The following is a 22,633-nucleotide window of genomic DNA, read 5'->3' on the forward strand; positions in this document are numbered from 1 at the left end:
TTGAAATGAGCAAAATTTTCTCGGCCAAATGAAAAGCAATAATTTTAATTTTTTCAGTAAATGTCAGGAAAAACTGTAATGCTTGATACTGTATTTTTTTTCAAATTCTAGTGTTAAACGTAGGCGTGAAATTCAGTCATTTAGTGTAAGATTTTCGATTTTGATAATCTTCAACTCTGCCCACGAGCCTTTTTTTGGATCAACCGTTTAGCTTTTCAAAGTAATATAGTTCGCTAAAGAAGGATTTTTCCCAACTTTCTAACGCACATCACCGTGAGCGATATATCATAGTTTTGTCAGAATTTCCGTTTTGATTCCACCATTTTTTTACTGCCGGCTGAAAAATTTTCAAAATCCAAGCGTGAAATCTTAGGCTAATACTAGCATTGTGGATCGATATCTCTGGGTGCCCAGCCTGGCTACAGTGTTGCCAGAACTTCAATATAGCAAAGAAATTCACAGGCCTAGCGCTCCTATGAAACTGATCATGTTATAAGCACGAGGATCTTTCATCACGTGAGTGATTAATTATTTGATTTCATCATCACCGTGATCATCGGATCAATGTGTTGAAATTTGCTTCTCCTCAAAACAACTTTGCCCACCATTTGGTAAAAAAATAATCAACAATCTTACATGCCATTGGGCAATATTTTAAACAAAACTTTCATTTACAAAACATAAATATTACGCTGTATGTTTTACCCGGAGGGGCCACTGCCATTACAAGGTGGACACCATGCTCGTGTACATAAACGCGTAAAAAGGGTAGTTTTTCACGGACGGGCGATGTACGCGCGGACAGTGCAAAGGGTGTCAAAATTGCCAAAATCGGGAAAAGGGGTATACTTTTACAACAACTTGGATGTGTGTTAAAGGCATATAGCATTTATTGACGTGTAGGCCTACAGTTAGATATCTTAACCATAATACTAAATAAAATGCATGATAGTGATAGTTGACAACTTTTCACAGTTTCATTTACTTAATTATTTTGAAGATGTGAGCAAATGTGTTGTTAAAGGCCAGTAAGGCCTATATAATTGCTAAGAACATCTTGTGGCTTTATGCAAAACATTAATGAAGGCTTACTTGAAAAGGGTGTGATTTCAGACTTGATGTGTGGAAAACATGACAAAATACTTGTTTAGGGTATTCTGAGAACGAAGGATAATTACTTGTTTAGGGTCCATTTTGAAAGTCCATACATGAGCATGGTGTCCACCTTGTAATGGCAGTGCCCCCCCGGATGTTTTATCAAGCAAACTGTTTAGAACACACTTCCAAATAACCTTCGTAACATCCCCAGACTTTCGTTATTTAAACGCCAGCTTAAAACCAATATTTGTAAATTGATTGTTTTTATGTTTGTTTGTCAATTTCGTGTTTGAGTTCCTCATCGGAAGAGATTGTGCCTTATAAGAATCATTCATTATTATTGTTAATTTAAACAAGTTTTTGTTTTTAAACAAAAACCTGTTCAAGCAATTAATTAACAATTGCTTGCCTAAAAACAGAATAACTTTGATGTTAATACTTGACCTAGTGTTTCAATTGTCATGAAGGTGACTGGGTATAGTGCCTTTTGTTTGTTTGTGTTTGTTTGAAATTGCTTTTGGAAACCCACCGAAAGTCATAATGAAGCAGCCAAAACAATACAAGGTTAAACATGGAAGTTTATAACAACCTATTAAATGACCTAAAGGAAAAAACAAACATTTATGGCAACAATGAGCCTTGCATTGTAAGTCATGGTTAAAATGTGTTGAGTACCACCCCTACCATCCCTACATACACCCCACTACCCACCTCACACACCTCTGCACCCACCCCACCACCCCCATAGGCCTACATAATATTACATACCGGTACATAATGATATTTATATAGCACGGCTATAGCTATTCATTTAGAAAGTAGGTCCTATAGCGCTAAATTATGACAAATAGGCCTACATGTCAAATTAAAAAAAACCCGAACACAAGTCTGAAGAGTGTAATGAAAAAGCCAACCCGCGATGGGGGGGGGTCATTCAAAATTCACATGGAGATAGGAGGGACAGAAAATTAAATTCCCATATAATAACACGCGAATTTTTCTAGGTTTGGACAGTGGTTTTTCCCATGGACCTCATCCTAGGTAAATAAACAAACAAACAGACAAAATGGTTTTCATATTCATGGAATCCATAGCCCCTATAAATTGAAATTGCAGGCTATCACGGGAGCAAATTTCCAAAATTCACCTCATTTACCAGAACACCCAATTGGGGATTTGGGCTAACAAATCGCTGGTCAGGCAAAAGGGAAAAGGGACCTGGTTGACAAGAATGGAAATATCGATTATTTCTGCTGGTTGCTCTCGAGATAAAGTACTGAGTTTGACATTTTCGGAGCATGAAGGGAAAAAGGGTAAAATAAAAACGGAAATTCTGACAAAACTATAATATATAGACCCACACGATGTGTCGTACAGAGGTGGGAAATATCTTTCTTTAGCAAATTATATTAGTTTGAGACGCTAAAATATGAATTCTGTAAAAAACTCGCGGCGAACTAAAGGCCTATAAAAATCAAAAATACCACACTAAAAGACAAAATTTGATGCTTAATTTTAACACCAGGATTTTTTTTTTAAATGTATATCCAAGCACTATGTTTTTAACTGACATTACTGAAGAAAAAAAGGATATTGCTTTATATTTGACCGAGAAAATAAATTTTATAGCAAAAAGGTGTATCTCTGAATTGTGCTGATTTTAACATGTATCGATCGACTTTTAGCGCGACTATGCATTTCTAAAGAATCGGTTTCCAGCGTTCTAGCTGATACATCCCCATGCATCTACCATGATTGCATACTAAAAGGTTGGCTACAAAACGATTATCTTATAAATGCATCTACGCACAGTTTCCACCTTGATACACCCGAGTACACATATTTGTCCAAGCACAGCGAGTCTAGTCTTTACACAGTCTGTGTTTATACTACACGGTTGAGTACATAGCATCATCAGAGGTGTATGAGATCTAGCTGGTGACTAGTGAAAAATACGGAATCTAGGATTGTTTTTTTGTCAAAACCCGAATGTTTCCTTCCTCCAATCAGAAAAGTTTTTATATCAAACGAAAGCTAACACTTACCGCTAAAAACGCTTTTGTTCATTCCGTCAACGCGAATGTGAAAAATATGTTCTTTACAATATTTTTCGAATTTTATGTCATCAAATGAAAGAGCACACTTATATGGCCAATTCTCTTTAAAACGGTTGTAAATTCACTGAACTTTGACTTTGCTAAAAGAGCGCTTACACATTGATATGTCCCGTATCTCTATATAAAAGTGATGGTACAAATAGTTATTATAATTGTTGTTATGTAAAAACAAAAATAAGACATTTTACATAAATCTGTAGCAACATGTATTTCAGTGGAAATTCAAATTTGCCAATCCTTGCTTTCCTTGGTTTTTTTTTTTTTTTTTGGCCAAATGTTTCATTTCAAAAATACCTAAAGATAATTTAATGACTTATCGTTCACTTTTATACACTTTTATTAGGATCACTAAATAAGCCTTTAATTCATGGGTTTCCTTTCCTCCTTACATGTCCATGATTTTTAAGGAGAAATTCACATATAAACACGACCACACAAGGTTTTTATCCACTACCATACCATCACCCAACAACCTTTCCCACCACCCGTGTATGCCGAAAACCGCGCAGCCCGAGAACCGTTCTGCTTTTCATTTCATCACTCATGGTAGTGTCAGTGCAGCATTTGCTCTTTTTTATTTTTTAAAGAGGTATTGGTTGGGTCCTGTTGTAATCGGGGGATACCTTTGTTCCTCTAGTATCACAATTCATAACCTTGATCATTTGTTATGCATAACATGTTTTAAATACCCCGGGCGTCGTCATGGGCTGAAATTTGGTTGCAAAGGTGGTTTCTAGAAAAAGAGGAAAGTTATTTTCTTGCAAAAGCCCTTACATCTACAAAAGGAGCGATGTTAAAGACATAATAAAATAAATAGGACGGCTTTAAAATTGTACCAAACCTATTTTTTTAATTTCTATTCATCAACACTTTATCCGAACCCAAATTGAATCAAATCAAACACGTAATACTTGCACAATTGTGACCGTACACCACGAATGAGCCGTAAATGTCCTCAATTGTATTCTGAGTTACAGTGTAAAATGGGCATGAAGGTCATATTCATAGGTATTTCAATTTGGTGCTACGTGTATCTCATTAAATGAGGTACACGGAGCATCAAATTGAGGTACCTATTAATACGACCTTCATGCCCATTTTACACTGTAACTCAGAATACAATTGAGGACATTTACGGCTCATTCGTGGTGTACGGTCACAATTAAAAAAAGCTGTTTTTCTCAAAAAGTCCAAAACGGGTTTTGCAACAATACAGATGTTTTGATAGCAAAGAATTTCATTGTAATGTATCAAATGTATTATGACAACACAACTTCTATATCCTGAAGTGACTACTACGAATTGCAGCGAAAACATTATCTACCGAAATATTATAACAATTAATTAATTACAAAACCATTTCAATGTAAAGAACAATTTTAAGAAGACAAGGAATATTATGAACAATAATTTCATAAATACACCACATGCGATTTTGACACATTTCAACCAGCCCCGACGGTTGTTTGATGTATATAGAATTGGCTTCATTATTAACTATAGATGACGCTATTTTATCCTAAACCATGTTTCTCTATTTGCAATTGGTAGATGATAAATACTGCCATTAAAACGGCTGGAATAGGTGAAACAAGCAACAAGGAAATTTTATAAACATATTTTATCAAACAGTAAAAGGGGTTATTTAGCTTGAAAGAGTAATTTCCAATAACTAAATAGCGCCACCAATTTTGTCATTTATAGATACATTTTATATCCGAAAAAGCTATACAAATGCTATAAAAGTGAATCATTTTGTAAAAGAGGGGAAATGTAAGTTGATAATGGGCTAAAAGCATCTGTATACATTAGCATGATATCATATTTAGCTGTTTAAGCCTAAAATTTGGTTGTAAATGATGTTTTATTTGAAAAACTAATAAATGATCCCATCAAACAACCATGCCCCTTTGGTAATACCGTGACTGATTTGTATTAAAGTTTAAAGTTTAAAGAAGACTACGCTGAATTCTTGAAGCTCTGCACCGACACGTGTAAGGAGACTCATAAACCTGTCAAATAAGATAAAAAAATACAATATCAGAAAGAATATACAATAGTCCGTATGTCTTTATTGAGGCAGTAAAGTAGAATCACACTTAAAAAAAAAACTTTTGCAGAAATCTGGATTCCTTGCGTCATTTCATTTCTGAAAAGATTGTACTTTTATATACTTATCGTCATTATATGTAGAGAAATAATAAAATAAATACTATCCATATTACTGCCTCGAGAAAGGCATAGTGACTATAGAATTATTTTTCCCAAACCGACCGACCCTATTTGACAAATCCGTCGGCCCGTATAAGTTTTTTTACGCCTAATGTGATAAAGAAAAATTGAGGTAAGGTTGTCAGTCGGTCTACCACCTTAAGGTAGAACGTTCCTAGTTTGATATTTGCGATAAATTGGCATGTTATAATAGAAAAATCAGCTTCAATTTGGGCTACAATAGTCTACAATTGATTTTTTTTCCTAGTGAAATCTAAAAACTTGGCCACTTGAGTACACATGTCTTCTTCACAGTGCGTTTGGGGCCTCCAAAATTTGGCCTGGCCCAGGGCCCCTAAAAAGGTAAATCCGGGCCTGACGACTGTTTATTAGCAAATAGGGACTATAAGTTTGTGTACACCGATAAACATACACGCGGGTATAGCAGTATTTGTGTACAAATATATGGCCTTCTAATTTTACTCATGCGCATTGATCTACAGATTATATTTTAAAATATACAAAACTTAAACATCACTTTGCTAAAAAATGGTGTTTTGATACAATAGTCCTTGTTTTATATTATCGCCTTTAATTACACCGGATGTAAAATTAACTATTCAATATATCAATAAGCATTTAGTAACAGTTCACCGAAATTCGGGTCAAGATACATTATTATGACCAATTTTTTTATCTCAAGTCAAGCCAGATCTAAGCCATCCCTGTGACTTAGTGATATTCAACGACTTTAACTCATTGAATTGGTACTGTGCCTTCAACCATATCGTGGATGTACCCATTTCAAATTATTGTAAGTTCCACACCAGAAACACGCGGGGATCCAGAATTATGCTTTTTTGAAAAGTCCTCTTTTAGTATAAAGAGCACCGTGTATTCATACAGCATAGATTGATTGAGTCGTGACATTACGATGTGTTTTAGCGGTAACAGTTCGCTTTTATACAGTATAGGACTGCGAGTTTGCAACTCAGCATACTTCCCAAGCCGCGCCGGTGTCGCTGATTGAGGGCACTATTTATTAATGTATTTATTTATTTCTAGTTCAGGTTAGGCCTGCCAATATTCATAAATTCTACGGTACTTCCACACATTTCAATTCACAGGAAAGTAACCTGAGACTTGCTTTGGTAACACGTCATTTTTGTCAAGTCCAAGTCCAAGTCATTTTGTATAAGTCACAAGTAAGTCAAGTCATTTTACAAAAGTTGCAAGTCAAGTCACAAGTCACAAAAATAGTGACTCGAGTCAGACTCGAGTCCAAGTCACACGACTCGGTCTACATCTCTTCTAAGTCAGTTGTCTCATTTTCCCATAAGTCACAAGTCATGACTTGCTACAACACTGTCATCAATGATCTTATACGGTATTATGTTTACTCGCCTTACTACTGAAACCACCTTGTTTTGCTTATCAGAGTTAGCATGGTTAGTATAGATACCGTTGGCCCAAATGATACCATTTTCCTCGCCGTAGGCAACGAGAGCCGTATCATGATGGTCGATATCGGGATTTGCAGTAAAGAAGTCTCTCAATTGTTTTTCTCTGTCTGAAACGAAAGAAATAAGAATACATGCACACATTATACTTAAGGTGGATGACCCGAGTGATACCCACATCTCTATTATTTAGCCTAATATATAGGCCTAATATAGATTGCGATTATGGTATCTAATGAAACCACGTGTCCAATTGATCTTAAAATGCGTATTGTTATTCAAATGTCTGTCATGATTTGCTGGGCGCTTCAATTCATGACACGATAACTGTAAAGGCAAAAATCAAAGTGTAGCAATGTGAGTATTTATAAAATTACATAAACTATACGTATATGGGAGTGCTTGCCGAATATAGGGTGCAAATGTAATGCGATTTTTGGAATAGGTTTGTTGCTGACCTATTGGGCTTACTTATACATTGTTATTTTGTATGATGCGTCTGCGTCAAGTGCATAGGATATATAAAACTAAAATTGTTTTAATGCGTATGTGACAATGTGTCACGATCATACTGTGTTGTGTCTATGCGTCAGGGTCAAGTTCATAAGAGATAAACTAAATGTGTTTTAATGCGTCTTGTTCTGGGATATTTTGTCAGTGACGCATTGGTTGTTATAAAGGCTGCGTAGATGTGTGACGAATTGACGCATGCATGCGAGACTTGGATGTGTGGTATTTTAAAATTTGCCTGAGTCTGATAATCAGACGCATTGACGTTGACGCTTAAATCCCCTGAAAGTTTGTGACGCTGACGTATTGCCTTTGTAGGCCTACAACCTGTTTTGGAAAATGTTTGTCAGTGACGCATTGGTTGTACATATTGCCACGTGTTATTTCTCATAAATGTTATAAAGGCTGCGTAGATGTGTAATGGATTGACGCATGCATGTGAGATCTGGATGTGTGGTATTTAAAATTTATTTTGAAACTTATGACAGTGACGCATTGTAGGCTATTTATTTTCTGGAAAGTTTAATGATGAAGCGCCTTGAGTGCCTGAGTCTGATAATCAGACGCATTGACGTTGGTGATACGCTTTATTCCCCTGAAAGTTTGCGACAACAATAAAACTAAATACGAAATCACCGACCCAGGCGTTCACACTTTCTTACTTGACCTGCGGGGCTGTTATATTGGGGTCCAAATTGTAGCTGCAGCAAGTTCTCGGACATTTTGGGCTGCTGCATGTAATGTATGTTCTTACAAAGAAGGACAAAGCTTAAAGACAAATACAATTATGAACCACATACGAAATCTCCGAATCAGGAGTTCACACTTTCTTACTTGCCCTGCGGGGCTGTTTTATTGTGGTCCCACTTGGAGCATGTGCTGGAAACATTTATGCTGCAGCATGCATGTTCTTAAAAGGTCGAACAACAAGGCAAGGTTGTAGTTGCACCTTATTCAGCAATATACTTCTAGTGCCCGTTTCTATTCATCGTTATGTATTCTTCTCCGGTGCATTATTTTCGCGAACTACTACTATATAAACCTGCACGCTAAACAATACATTATCTAAAACCCGCACGCTAAACAATAGATTTTAGATAATACGTGCACGCTCAAATACTAGAAATACTACTTTCACATTACTATATAATTTATATAACTATGTTCGATATATATACCACCAAAAAAGTACGAATATACATTCTGTGGTGTTAAAATAGTTATAGGGTATGGTATTTTTTCATGCGCACTTTGTAAATCATAGGTTACAAACTATTCTATTTTGCAACTATCATTGCCATAAATTATGATTAATGAACTCAAATAAATCAAACATCAAATGAGAATAATCGAGCTTCTATTAATTAAAAAGGGCTAAAACAGGTAGACCATAATTATACAAGATGACACCATTAGAAAATATTCATCATTTTACAAATGAATTACATGTAGGCCTATATCTAAGATAACATAAACACGCCCGGGAAATACACACTAGCGTATAACATCATGATCATGCTTTATAATACTGAACAAATTGAAAAAATCCACTGTCGTGTGTTTTAACAATATTAGTAGATTTTAAAGTTCAAATTGTAGAACTATGAAGTCAAGTTGATATTGAAATATAAATTTATTCTCTCATCTCCATTAACCGTAGTACTATATACATGTAGTGGGACGTCAAAATCGATTGTTTCCAGGTCAGCTGCTTCAGTGCTCTCTGTGTTCGGAACCACGATATTAAATGACCACAACATAAAGTCAATTGGTTACAAACCATGCGTGAATAAGAGTATGACGTATGGCGCAATCGATACCATTGATAGCTAACTTATACAGTGATTGATTTTCTTGACCAGTTACTAGTAAATGCTACCTGGTCAATGACCTGAAGGCGTTTTTAAAATTTACGATATTTTACCTAATATTCAAACTAATATAATGAATGCAGCAATTAATATTGCCTATTGTTTTAATACACTCAAAGTATATGACGGATAATGTACTCGTGCAAATGCATTCGTCAAGATAATCGCACTTGCCATGGAGTTATTGCATTTAGCTCTTGAGCCTATCGGCTCTCGAGCTAAATGCAATAACTCCACGGCGCGTGCGATTATATTGACTAATGCATTGCACTCAGTTCATTATCCTTATCATACCCGTATGGGTCCAGAAACGATAAATTTCATAGACAGTTGCGAAATGAAGTTTGAAAATTAACTTCAACTTTAACGGCAACTTCAAATGATTACTCAGTTTTACATCAACGCGAACGTCTGATTAATTATTATACCTATAACGTATTATCATTTATACTCGGGACATGCATGTATCAATATGCGATCAAAAGAAGGGCATGTGTTATCGAGTGGGTGAGTGAGTGGGTGAATGAGTGAGTGAATGAGTGAGTGAGTGAGTGAGTGAGTGAGTGAGTGAGTGAGTGAGTGAGTGAGTGAGTGAGTGAGTGAGTGAGTGAGTGAGTGAGTGAGTGAGTGAGTGAGTGAGTGAGTGTTTATTAGTTAGCTGCCTAGTTATCTGGTTAGGCAGTTGGTCCATTACTTATATTTACCAGCTCGTCCTACGACAGGTTTCTGACCATCAATGATAACAAAGGAGTTTGCAGTATATGTAGCAACAACACCTGCGATATCTCCTGTCCTGTACATATCCGATCTCATGGCAAAGAAATTCTCAATCTCTTCTTTGAGTCCTGGGGATACCATATCTACAACACCAAGGAAAGTCTGACTCCCTTTGATAGAAATGAATAAATAACACAAAACTGTGTAGATGAGTTGACCTCAATGTTTATCAACAAAGGCAAGGGACTGGTGTATCGATATGCTTTAGTGAACCCCGTGCAACCACTACACTGTACGTATACCATAATATTACACAAACTTATTCCGAAATAATGTTAATCTCGATTATCTTAGAAACTGTGTTTCATGATATACTACAGTATGTGTCGGGGCTGTGCAATAATTATGAGCCCCCTCGCCCCGGAGGGTAAAATTTCCAAACGGCTCGCCATAAATCGCTTGCCCCCCCCCCCCCGCGTGCTACAAATCGCGTGCTCCCCCCCCCCACACACACACTGAACATGCCTAGATGAACATGGTCTAGATGTATGTTGCGAACGCATCGAGCAGGACAATTTGCATATTTAAGCGTTTCCGTACTGTTTTCCTAAGTCTTTTTAGAGCGTTTTATTAAAAAGGCGCCACATGAATGTGTGCCAAAAATCGCCTCCTCCCCTTCTCGGCTTGCCAAAAAATGATTTCCCCCATTCAGCTCGCCAAAAAATTCTTGCCCCCACCCCCAATTTTACCCTCCCCCAGGGCTCATAATTATTGCACAGCCCCAGATGCAAGTAACGATTTATTTTTAAAGATCTAAAGTTATATCGTTAATACTTTTATTAACATTTACCTGGACAAGTAAACCGATTTACACCTTGTCTAATGCATTTCTCCAAGCATCCCATCCGTTCCAATGAATCCTGATTAGCGAAGCATTTTTCGCAAGTTTTCTCACATCGCTGTTTATCCGTCGTACTCCCAGAGTTGCGATGTAATAAACTCTGCACTCGGCACACCATCGCAATGATCAACACGATTAGGTGAAATTTCATTTTGTAATTTGTACCTCAATAGGATAACTGTTTGAGAAGAACATGTAGAAGAATGTTAATGAATGCAAAGATTCTATTTTTTTCAATGGTCGATTTTTGGTACATAGTGTCACGGGGGTCGAAAATTTTGCACGGATATGTGGCAACCATACTGTCAGATACTGACTTTCTCTGTACCTTCTTTTTGCTTTTTTTCGCAACCCATCAGTATACCAATTTGTCAATAAAAACGCACACACATTTACCCAAATTGGACGTTTTTAAGGACACTCTTGTCCAAATGAATCCAATTGGAAGCATTGGTCACCACTAAAAACTCATCCATCGATATACCAAAATCGCTGAAAAAGTACCCCAAAACGGATCCCCGTACACCTTCAGCCAAGCAAAACTCGGCATGGAATAGCAGTAGCACGCTTATTATGACCAATTTACGACAATTATAATATCAACTTTTAACTTACCAGTGTTTGCAGCTGGGACCCAAATTGAGAAATGATCTATTATGATCACCATTTATATGACACACGAGGCGCTATGCTACATGTAATACCGATGCTGCGCGATAAAAGAGTAGCTGTGCAGTCGCTGTGATAACCTAAGTAGCCAATCTGACTTCTATCAAAGTGACACGTGACATTAGAGACATAGTGCAGAATTACACTTAAGCAGATGCAGACCCAGAAAATACAGACCGCAAAATAATTAAGGTACCAGGTATATTCACCCTGGTTTATCCTTAACAAAGACAAATGTCCACATCAAAACAAGCAACTTGTACCTGTACTCTTTAGCTCTCATTTAAGACCTCAGTTCTTGAAATTGGCGCTAGTTCTGTTGTTCGAGAAACAACAGGGCATACAATTCTTGAAACTGGTTGAGAATCAAAGAAACTGACAGTTTTACTTTTATGCTCAATTAATGAAAAGCACGGTGCTAGTTCTGTTGTTCGAGAACACATTATGTACAAATCAATAGGGCATGCAATTCTTGCATTTTACAATACAATGCGCCGCCAACGGTTGCTCTTGCTAGTCCATTTTTTGACCTCCAGCGTTGACATCGCTTTGCTAGTCTCCATTGGATTTTTACGCGAGTGTGATAATAATGCTGAAAACAGCTCCGCCAATGATTCCGTTTGATCAGTAGATCGAAAATGGATCTAATACATATAAATTCTGCTCAGTTTTCATAAATTATTAAAGATTAACTAAATCTCCTATTAACATTCTCATTCTTACCTCAATACCTACTCAATTATTTATAGTTACGCCCAATTATTAATTGTTCAAAATATATTTACAGCTCCGTTAAAATCTATTTTAAGAAAACACGTCATTTGCCCAAATAATCATTTATACATACATTATTCAAAAAGTAGCAACATTACAGTTATTCCCAGCAAAAACAGAAACCCTTCTTGGTTTTCTTCATAATATTTCAAAGGACTCAAAGGTTACCAAATAATGTTAAAATATCTACTCTAAACGCTAGGATAGGTTATGAAACGTTTTCTTATTTTCTTAACAATAAGGTTTTATTGTACATAATGTTGGCAAAACATTTATTTAATAACATTTGGCAGAAAAAATTTAACAAACAGCAGTTTGATAGTATTGTTGATAATAATTATTTCAAAAACTTTCCTTAAGTCCACATTATAGACCTTAAGTTATTAAGGTATTGAACAACTTTTTGGGAAAATGCTCTGCAACACGTTTGGCCTCAAAATTATATAATTTTTTTAATGAATTTATTACATACAGTGAATTTATTATCTTTTTTAAAGGAACATTTTGTGTTTTCCGAGGATCTATTTTTTTTCTTCAAATTCCATTCATAGCGGATAACGCTAAATAAAATTTGCAACATAGATCATATAATAATATTATCAAAGGCGCATCATAAAGTTCTATAAGTGTATTTTTTAGCTTTATGGCACATACATTTTTTTTGCGCGTTTCACAAGCACAAAAAAGGTCTCAATAAGTCCCAAAATATGCGCACGCGCGTTCCCTGACCCCCATACATTTTAATACTTCCAGCACCTCTGTTCATTTTTCAAGCCCGGTCTCGGTCTCCGGCTTGGTCTCGGACCTGCCGGTCTCGGTCTTGGTCTCGGTCTCGGACCATCCGGTCTTGGTCTCGGTCTCGGTCTCGGACTGTCTGATCTCGATCTCGATCTTGGTCTCGGATAGGCCGGTCTCGACTACAACACTGGTAATAACAATGGGGTATTTTTTCCAAATGGTGCGCTTTACACATGACATTATTGTGGTTACTTATTGATACTCGGTTGCATAAAAATGGCTTACCCCCTCCCCTAATCAGGCCCGGTTCCTCTAATCATGAGAGCACGTCTCACATTTTAAAGTATATTTTCGTGACTTTCGTAACCCTGGTTAGTTTACTATGTTAACTGATCAATATAGCTATACGTTGGTACCAGATACATTTACAACGGTATCAACGTAGTGGAGCTCCTTCCTTCGCCGTCCTTGTTACAAAATATGAATCAGTATGACGAGGTTCAAGTGGTGGGTTACAATTGCATTGTATTTTGTCTGGGTATGTATAACCAACTATTAACAATGAGAGGACATTCCTGAAGCTCGTTGACTTGGGGATGATTTGAAATGACCACCAATTATGACTTTATTACTTGCAATGTGGAAAAGGAGACACACGTAGAACCGAAAAAAGTACCATTTTGTTCAAGGAGCAGAGTTCAACAAACCATAACCCCGCTTCTGGATATCGTTTGAAATCAAATGTTATAGGCTACTATTTTAAGCTTATGATATATATTTTCTAAACACGAAATAAAACAAAATTGACCGGGGGCCGAGTTTACGGCTGATTCGTAGTGTCCAGTCACATATAATATATTGTTCAATTTATGTATTTGTGCAATAGTGGTCTGTAATTTTGTGTTTTAATAATTTAAATATAACTTGTATATAAATCGTGTAATAACGTTTTATTATGAGAAGATGCATGGATGATGCGTGATTTGTGGGTGAAATGTTATGGCATTATGCATGGTGAGTTAGGGCCTGTGTGTATGTGAGTAAGGGGTGACAGATTCCGAAACGTCCACAGTAAGTGCTGTTTTATTGGACTAGAACTATGAAATTCGTCTTTACTTTTTACATAATTTAGTTTACCAAATATCGTCCACACTGTATATTTTGTTTACAAAATGAGATGCTTAGTCTGTGAATGGTATTATTGAAAGAGGATAACGGTGTATTCTTGAAGTTTCCCTTCGACGCGCTTCAAGAGAGACATTAGCCTGTAAGATGGAACAATAATATTAATGATAATAAATGAAGTATTTCAATTAAATATAGAAGGAAAGGTTCGTTTAGGAGCCCATTTTAATGTTTGTTTGGTTTGATTTGTTAGAACAAAGTAATTAAAATTTCGCTTTGTTATTTGTCTGATATTTAATATTTTAATGATTTTCTTGCCAACCACCGATTCAAAAAGTGCAATTACATAAGGATCATTGCGCTTTACAGAAACACGCTGATCAATATGGAATAACCAGTTCTTTGCAGTTCTTCTATTGCTAGTTTTTTACAATAACAGAATTTGATGCTACGGAGGCTCAAACTTGTACCGTTACCAACTGAGCCAACTGGATGACTATAAATTACCAAAAATTGATTTCATTAGAAACCACATGAGATTCGAAACGAATGAGAAAAACGATAGAAAGAGCAACCAGTACATGTCGTTGGTGGCGCAGTTTTTCATTCACATTTGACAATTTGGCATTCAAACATAGAGGAATATCATACAGCAATCCAATCAACATTGTCCTTTAAATTATGAAATTTGTATTTTTAATATAATAATAAATAGCTTGAAATAAGGATAAGTGCTTGTACTCAAAATACGCATTGCTAATTTGAATCAGTGGAGAGGATTGAAAATGAGGTATTTTCGTAAAATTGGTATATCTCAATCCCAAAACGGTGAAAACGGACAAAAATGTTATTCTACATAATATTCTTATTTGTTAAATTTGGTTGAAACAATATTGATTTGTTCAAACATTAAAGACTGATATAAACCAATTATATCGCTAAAGTAACTCCCGATGATTGAATACAGAAAGATCGTAAGCGGCTAAGTGTTTTATATAATTAGAGCGATTGCGATGTTCCAAACGCAGCACGTGGACCGTACGTTTTCACGTACGTTTTTACGTACGTTAATACGGTGTTAAATATTGCTAGTCTCGGTTCCAAACTGGATTGTGCTCATTCGTCACGAAGGAGAATAAGTCGGCTGAAAGAAAGACTAATATCTGATCTAATCTAATCTAGGTCGATAAAGGACATAGTTATTGAAAATTTTATAGTAAGCGCAGGCTACAGAGTCTCTGCCTAATTCAAACAGCCCACTTTTGATTTTGACTAACATTTTGACTTAACATGCTGCATACACTTAATTGTATTTTTGTGCTCCCTAAATATTATAGTCGCCCAAAAACATATATTTTGGTGGATTAAAGATCACTACATCCATATATCATGACTTTATTTTCAAAATGAGACCTTTTCGTCCTGAAAATTCGGCGCGTTGCATGAACTTCGACATGAGGTAAAATCAGCATATTTCAACGTAGCATCTGCGTTTTATACTACGTTGGAATCCAAAATGGGAAATCGCAATGTTATTTTTGTACGCAAAGTATCATATACATTTCAATCTCTGCGTATGGACATCGCGTATAAATTTAGCCGATTTTCAACACATCGCTGTACCTGTATTATAATGATTTGTTACAAACAAAAAGGACCACAATAGTAATTAGACTTTCCTTCGTATGTTCATTGTCATTGATTGTCTTTAACATATTGTGAAATGGACAAATTGTGTGCATTTTCAACGATGTATCTACGTTTATTTTGCACGTGGAAAATACTACTATTACTAAATACGTGACTTCGCTTCGATACAAGAGAGTAGGTTTTGAATAGACCAACGTATGTCCGATACCTGCGTTTGGAAATCGCAATCTCTCTATTATGTTAGCATTCACTTACTTGTATTCAGCTGATTCACATAATCTATACTTACCTGTTTTTTGAAACAGGTTGGTCTTGGTTATCCAACCACGTGATGATACCATTAATCCAGATAATACCGTATTCGTCACCGAAGGCAACGGGATCAAAGTGTACATGGACGATATCGGGATTAGCAGTGATTATGGCAGTACTGAATTTCATCATTCCTGTGGGAAAAAAAGGAAAATGAAATTATGGTTGAAGTCCGTGGGATGAAGGAAATACAGTAACTGCGAATTCCCAATAATATTGCTATACGGAAGGGTTATGTGTTTGTGTTAGCTTGTGTTTAAGAGGTGGGTGTCACGATCATTTAAATAAAAAGTTTAAAATGGTATGCTTTTGTCGGGCAATGTATGCTAGCTACCTGTTTATTGTATCAAAATGACCAAGGTGAGAAAATATTTTGTTATATCGCAATAGTCCTGTTTAGAGTATGACAGATATAAGGGTAAAACATTTTTATACTTGTTTTCATAACAATGACTACAGCTTGAAAAAATAATTCATAACAACCAAATTATTGCAGCAATGATTTTAAAAAAACACATGTAAATGTTTGGCAAACAGTACCAGTAAACGTGGTAAAATGATGCACGAAAAATACCAGCTAAATAAGAGCATCACAGAAAATACGAATGAGATGGTTACTACAGAAGCTGAGATAGGAGGGTGGAGGCAGAACTTTTGGAATGATCCTCACAATAGCGTATATGTAGATTGGTGCGCTAGCCATCTTTTCCAATGTAAGGCTTCTGCTTATCAACAATACACACAAGATCGTCAGTGTACATAGTCATTAAAACGATTCCGTTTTCTTTGCGTAGTGATCCTCAATCTCTGATTTCAATTTTGGAGAAGGCTTGGTTACTGCACTAAGGAAAGATTGGCTTTCTTTGATAGAAAAAAAAAACTAATCAATCAATCAATCAATCAATCAATCAATCAATCAATCAATCAGTCATCAATCATCAATCATCAATCATCAATCATCAATCATCAATCATCAATCATCAATCAATCAATCAATCAATCAATCAATCAATCAATCAATCAATCAATCAATCAATCAATCAATTTCCATATTCCAATGCATTTCAGCCTATTGATGATTTAATCAGTCTAACCAAATTTATGGTAACAAAATATAAGATCAAATACGGTATAACATTGGCACCAAATGCGTGAATTAGTAAATTGTTCTTAAATTAGGAAAATTATGGGTATTGGCTGTTACTTATCATTATGGGATACCCTGTAATACCCGATTGCCGTTGGTGCAGCGACAGAAAGTAGAGAGATTGCGGAGAGGCGTTCACTGCAAACGCCGTACGGGTTACGGATTTCTGCATTTTGCGGTAGAACGTCATAGTCCCGTTCACATCCAAACTAGCCTCCTACACAGCCAGTTTGTGTCGGCCCTAACGCTCGTCGTTCCTAGTATGTTCGTGATAGCCGCATAGAGTCTGAACCAAGACTACGTGTAAACGCAATTGCAATCATGATGGCGCTATGCTGAGACAAATAATCTAAAAGTAATAGAAAGCACCCATTGATTCACCTTGGGTGCATCGAACCAGAGAAGATTATCTTCTTTCATCGAACTACTTTCCTCGGTATTGATATGCAAATACGACTGGCTGTATCTATAATGTTCTAAGCATTCAGTCCAGATTAGCGATATTTAAGTGTATTAACCTCACTTTCCTAAAGTGATACAATACAACTATTCAATTACCAATGAGCGTTTTGTAACAAGTTACCGAAATTCTGGTCAAGTTACAATTATGACCAAATTTTAGCGCAAGTCAAGCCAAATCTCTGAAGCCACAGTACCATTTCAATGAGTTAAATTCGTTAGTCACTACTCATTTGTCATATTTTACCTTAAGTCACAAGTCATTACTTGTTACAAGTAAGTCATCAATGATCTTATACCGTTATGTGCCCACTCACCTTACTAATGAAACCTCCTGGTTTTGCTTATCATAGTTACTATGGAAACCGTTGACCCAGATGACACCATTTTCTTCGCCGCAGGCAACGAGAGCGGCATCAGTATGGTCGATATCGGGATTGGCAGTAAAGAAGTCTCTGATTACACAGCCGTGACGTTAGTCACGGCTGTGTCTTTTTTCTTACAGGTTCTTTACCTAGCCGGGACACCAGCTAGGTCTTGTGATGCTATCGGATCTTTCTTCTTTCTTCTTCTGCTTCTTTCTTCTGGCAACAAATTTCAAAATGCTTCTTCTCTTACATGTTACATCCTACAATGACGTCACTTGCACATATGCATCGGCTATATCCAGTGTCTATACGATATTCACAAATTTGGGGTCAAAGGTCATTAAGGGGTCATTTCCGGTATAAAACCAAATATCTTCAAAATGCTTCTTCTCCTACATGTTACATCATATAATGACGTCACTTGCACATATGCATCGGCTATATCCAGTGCCTATAAATTATTCACAGAATTTGGGTCAAAGGTCATTAAGGGGTCATTTCCGGTCTGAAAGCTAAAAATATTCAAAAAATCACTGTCTTTACAAATTACATAGCAGAGTGTTGTCATAAGCACACATGCATTGCTACCAACCAGGGTCTTTGGGGTGTCTACAGTTTTGGGGTCAAAGGTCATTAAGGGGTCTCTACCGGGCAAAAACCAAAATCATCAAATATGTTAATTTTTTATATCTCAAAACGTAACCAGACCAGAGTGATATAAATTTCATATATGTATTAGTGATACCCGATGTATGCACGGTATTTTTATTTTTTGGTCAAAGGTCATTTAGACGTCATTTCCGGTTTTAAGCTAAATAACTTCAAGAATTTTTATCTCCATAACTAAGCATAGTAGATTTTTAAATTTAAACTGTAACAATGCATTTTCTCGGTGTATACGAGGTTTTTTTTATATTGGGGTCAAAGGTCATTAAGGAGGTCAAAACGTCAAATTTGCAACTGAATGTTTAAAGTTAGGGAAAAGTAGCTGTATCTCAGCCTATGGAAGACGGATAAAGCCCCTACATGCTACAGTGATGCACCATTAATGGTGTGAGATGTCCATAATAGCCGGTCAAAGGTCAAACTTTAAGTTAAGACTGGCATTTCCGGCCCTGGCTAGGTCCAGATCTGTAACCAGATCTAGTTCTTCTTTCTTTCTTTCTTTCTGTCAACCATTACATTTGCTCTAGCACTCACACGCTTACATCGATTTTGACCTAACTTGGTCACAATAATCATTGACCGTGCCCCTACATGTCATATGAAACTTGCGGGGTCAAAGGTCACGCAGGGGTCACAGGGGTCAAAAACGTGATTTCAACTAAAAATGCATCTTCTCCCACAACTTACATCGGACAGCAACCCCACTTGCACACATGTATTGCTATTACCCAGTGTCTATGTGATGTACACAGATTTGGGGTCAAAGGTCATTAAGGGGCCACTTCCGGTATAAAACGAAAAACCTTCAAAACTTTTTATTAGCTAAATAAAACATAGCACAGTAACGGTATGTTGACATATGATCTGCAGTCACCCAATGTATATGTGGTATTTTTTTATTTGGGGTCAAAGCTCATTAAGGGGTCACTTCCGGTATAAAAAGAAATACCTTTAAAATGCATCTTCTTCCACAAATTATGTGGGACAGAGACGCCACTTGCACACATGCATTTTTATTACCCAGTGTCTATGGGGTGTACACAGATTTGGGGTCAAATGTCATTAAGGGGTCACTTCCGGTATAAAACGAAATACCTTCAAAAAAATTTATTAGCTAAGTAAAACATGGGACAGTAACGGTATGTTCACACATGAATTGTGGTTACCCAGTTTATATGTGGTATTATTTTATTTGGGGTCAAAGCTTCTTGCTTCTTCTTCCACAAATTACGTAGGACAGTGACGCCACTTGCACACATGCATTGTTATAACACAGTGTCTATATGGTGTACACACATTTGGGGTCAATGGTCAGTATGGGGTCACTTCCGGTATAAAACGATATACCTTCAAAATGTCCCTTCTGGCACAAAAACATAGCAAAGTGATGCCACGTGGACACGTGCATTGACATTAGCCAATGTTTATGGGGTTTTCATATATTTTGGGGTCAAAGGTGATTAAGGGGTCACCACACGGCTGTGTTCGTGGTCTTAGACCACAGCTAATTACACAGCCGTGACGTTAGTCACGGCTGTGTCTTTTTTCTTACAGGTTCTTCTTTCTTTCTTCTTCTTCTTCTTCTTTCTTCTTCTGTCAACCATTACATTTGCTCTAGCACTCACACGCTTACATCGATTTTGACCTAACTTGGTCATAATGATCATTGACCGTGCCCCTACATGTCACATGAAACTTGTGGGGTCAAAGGTCACACAGGGGTCATAGGGGTCAAAAACGTGATTTCAACTAAAAATGCATCTTCTCCCACAACTTACGTATGACAGCGATGCCACTTGCACACATGAATTGTTATTACCCCGTGTCTATGTGGTGTACACAGATGTTTGGTCAAAGGTCATTAAGGGGTCACTTCCGGTATAAAACGAAATTCCTTCAAAATTTTTTATTAGCTAAACAAAACATAGGACAGTAACGGTATGTTCACACATAAATTGATGTTACCCAATGTATATGTGGTATTTTTAAATTTGGGTCAAAGGTCATTAAGGGGCCACTTCCGGTATAAAACGAAATACCTTTAAAATGCATCTTCTCCCACAAATTACGTAGGACAGTGACGCCACTTACGCACATGAATTGTTATTACCTAGTGTCTATGTGGTGTACACAGATTTGGGGTCATTCACTCATGAATTGTGGTTGTCCAGTGTATCTCTGGTATTTTTTTTATTTGGGATCAAAGGTCATTAAGGGGTCACTTCCGGTCTAAAACGAAATTCCTTCTAAATGCCTCTTCTGGCACAAATAACATAGCAGAGTGATGCCACGTGCACACGTGCATTGGCATTAACCAATGTCTATGGGGTGTTCATATATTTTGGGATCAAAGGTCATTAAGGGGTCACAACACGGCTGTGTTCGTGGTCTTAGACCACAGTTAAGTCTAGTTTGCTTTGCTCTGTCTGAAACGAAATGAATAAGAATACATGTGCACATAATACTTAAGGTGGATGACCCAGAGATACCCACATTGTCCACCTTTACCCTATAAAGATTTATATTATGGCATCCAAAGCAAGTGTCCAATTGCTTTTAAAATGGGTAATGTTATTCATGATATGTTGGGCGCTTCAATTTTTATACGATTGTAGTAAATGCACAAATCAAAATGTAGCAATGTGAGTATTTATAAAGTCCTACATAATTTTAGAAAAAAAGAAAAGCTTACGTCGGTAATAAACTATACGAATATATCAAACAACTATAAAGTTCATAGAGAGTTCACCTTCACACTGGATATCTGTGTCCTATACCCCGAAATGAAATCACTAATAATTAGTGATTGCAAAGTTCAATCATTGAGTCATAACTATCCCGAGGATCAGGCACCTCTAACCCTAAGGGAGTGTTCATTAATACTTTGGTAGGGGGGCTGGTCTTCCTCAAATTTTTCGCTCGAAAACTTTTTGACCCCCCCTCGATGGACCGCTAAACTTTCTTGACCCCCTCTTTTGACAGACAAAACTTTTTGACCCCCCCATTATTGTATAACAAACATACTTAATAGTGTTGTTTCCAGTGGTGTGGTATCTGGGTCACATGTCATTGAGGGAGGCAAATGTTTGAAACATTCCCGGCGTGCTCGGTGGGACAATTGCGCATGAAATACAAGCACAAGGAAATTTTCATTTTATACTTAATTTAGATTTGTCCCAAATCAGGGTGTTTATGATTTTACAGGGATAAATGAAATAGAGGATTTATTTGGAGGTTCATAGGCAGATCAGCATAATTTGGATCCGTGGTTATTATGATAGTACAAATGCGCGCGAACCGCGCAAAAAATTGTCCACATTGAAGCTTGAATGATTAAATATTCTTAAAATTGGAACTAATTTATGCAAAAAGCTAAAATGGTCAAATATGAGATTAATTTGGTCACGCAAATGTACACAGGTATCAGTTTTGGCCCCCAAAGACCGTGGTACCTGGGCCTGTTCCCACTCTGCCCTATGGTAAATCTACCCATGGGCCTATGTGTACAAAATAATTTTACAATGAGAAATAGTAAACTGAAGTGTGCAGTTTACGTGCAAAGAAATCCAATTTATTTGCAATATTTTCTTGAGTTGTATTTTGATCAGATTGGTACATAATCATATTTGTAGTGGGACCCCATTGGAATTAAGTCTATACAAGAAGCTAGACTTTATGGGTCATCCTGGCATTTCGGCATTTTGGTGTCTTTTTGGTGTGCAGCTTTACAGTGTGTTAATATTTTGTATGTTTCATTGTACAATTTTGTGTCGCTTTTTGCCAAATAAATATGAATGAATGAAAAAGAACGGGCGAGTAAATGAGGAAGTGTCAAGATAA

General features: G+C 36.7%; 1 protein-coding gene and 1 long non-coding RNA gene across 3 annotated transcripts in view; both read right to left on the minus strand.

The window, feature by feature from the left end:
• Positions 1-4,378: 4,378 nt before the first annotated feature.
• Positions 4,379-22,633, minus strand: part of LOC140169743 (uncharacterized) — a 92,243-nt gene continuing 73,988 nt past the window's right edge. The window contains exons 1-5 of one of the 2 annotated variants that reach the window (XM_072193038.1): positions 11,501-11,634; positions 10,835-11,063; positions 9,972-10,154; positions 6,831-6,996; positions 4,379-5,227 (exon numbers count right to left, since the gene is read on the minus strand). In XM_072193038.1, the coding sequence (XP_072049139.1) occupies positions 5,158-5,227; positions 6,831-6,996; positions 9,972-10,154; positions 10,835-11,036 (621 nt within the window). In that variant the 5' untranslated portion in view covers positions 11,037-11,063; positions 11,501-11,634 and the 3' untranslated portion in view covers positions 4,379-5,157. Of the gene's footprint in view, positions 5,228-6,830; positions 6,997-9,971; positions 10,155-10,834; positions 11,064-11,500; positions 11,635-22,633 lie in introns of those variants that run through there. The other variant, XM_072193039.1, reaches the window with a different exon arrangement.
• On the minus strand, positions 14,148-16,916 carry LOC140168931 (uncharacterized). Its single transcript, XR_011861292.1, has 3 exons — positions 16,824-16,916; positions 16,131-16,287; positions 14,148-14,331 (listed from the first exon to the last, which is right to left on the minus strand). It is a non-coding gene; the product is annotated as an uncharacterized lncRNA (long non-coding RNA).

This window comes from Amphiura filiformis, chromosome 14 (genome assembly GCF_039555335.1).
Source record: "Amphiura filiformis chromosome 14, Afil_fr2py, whole genome shotgun sequence".
Lineage (NCBI taxonomy): Eukaryota > Metazoa > Echinodermata > Ophiuroidea > Amphilepidida > Amphiuridae > Amphiura > Amphiura filiformis.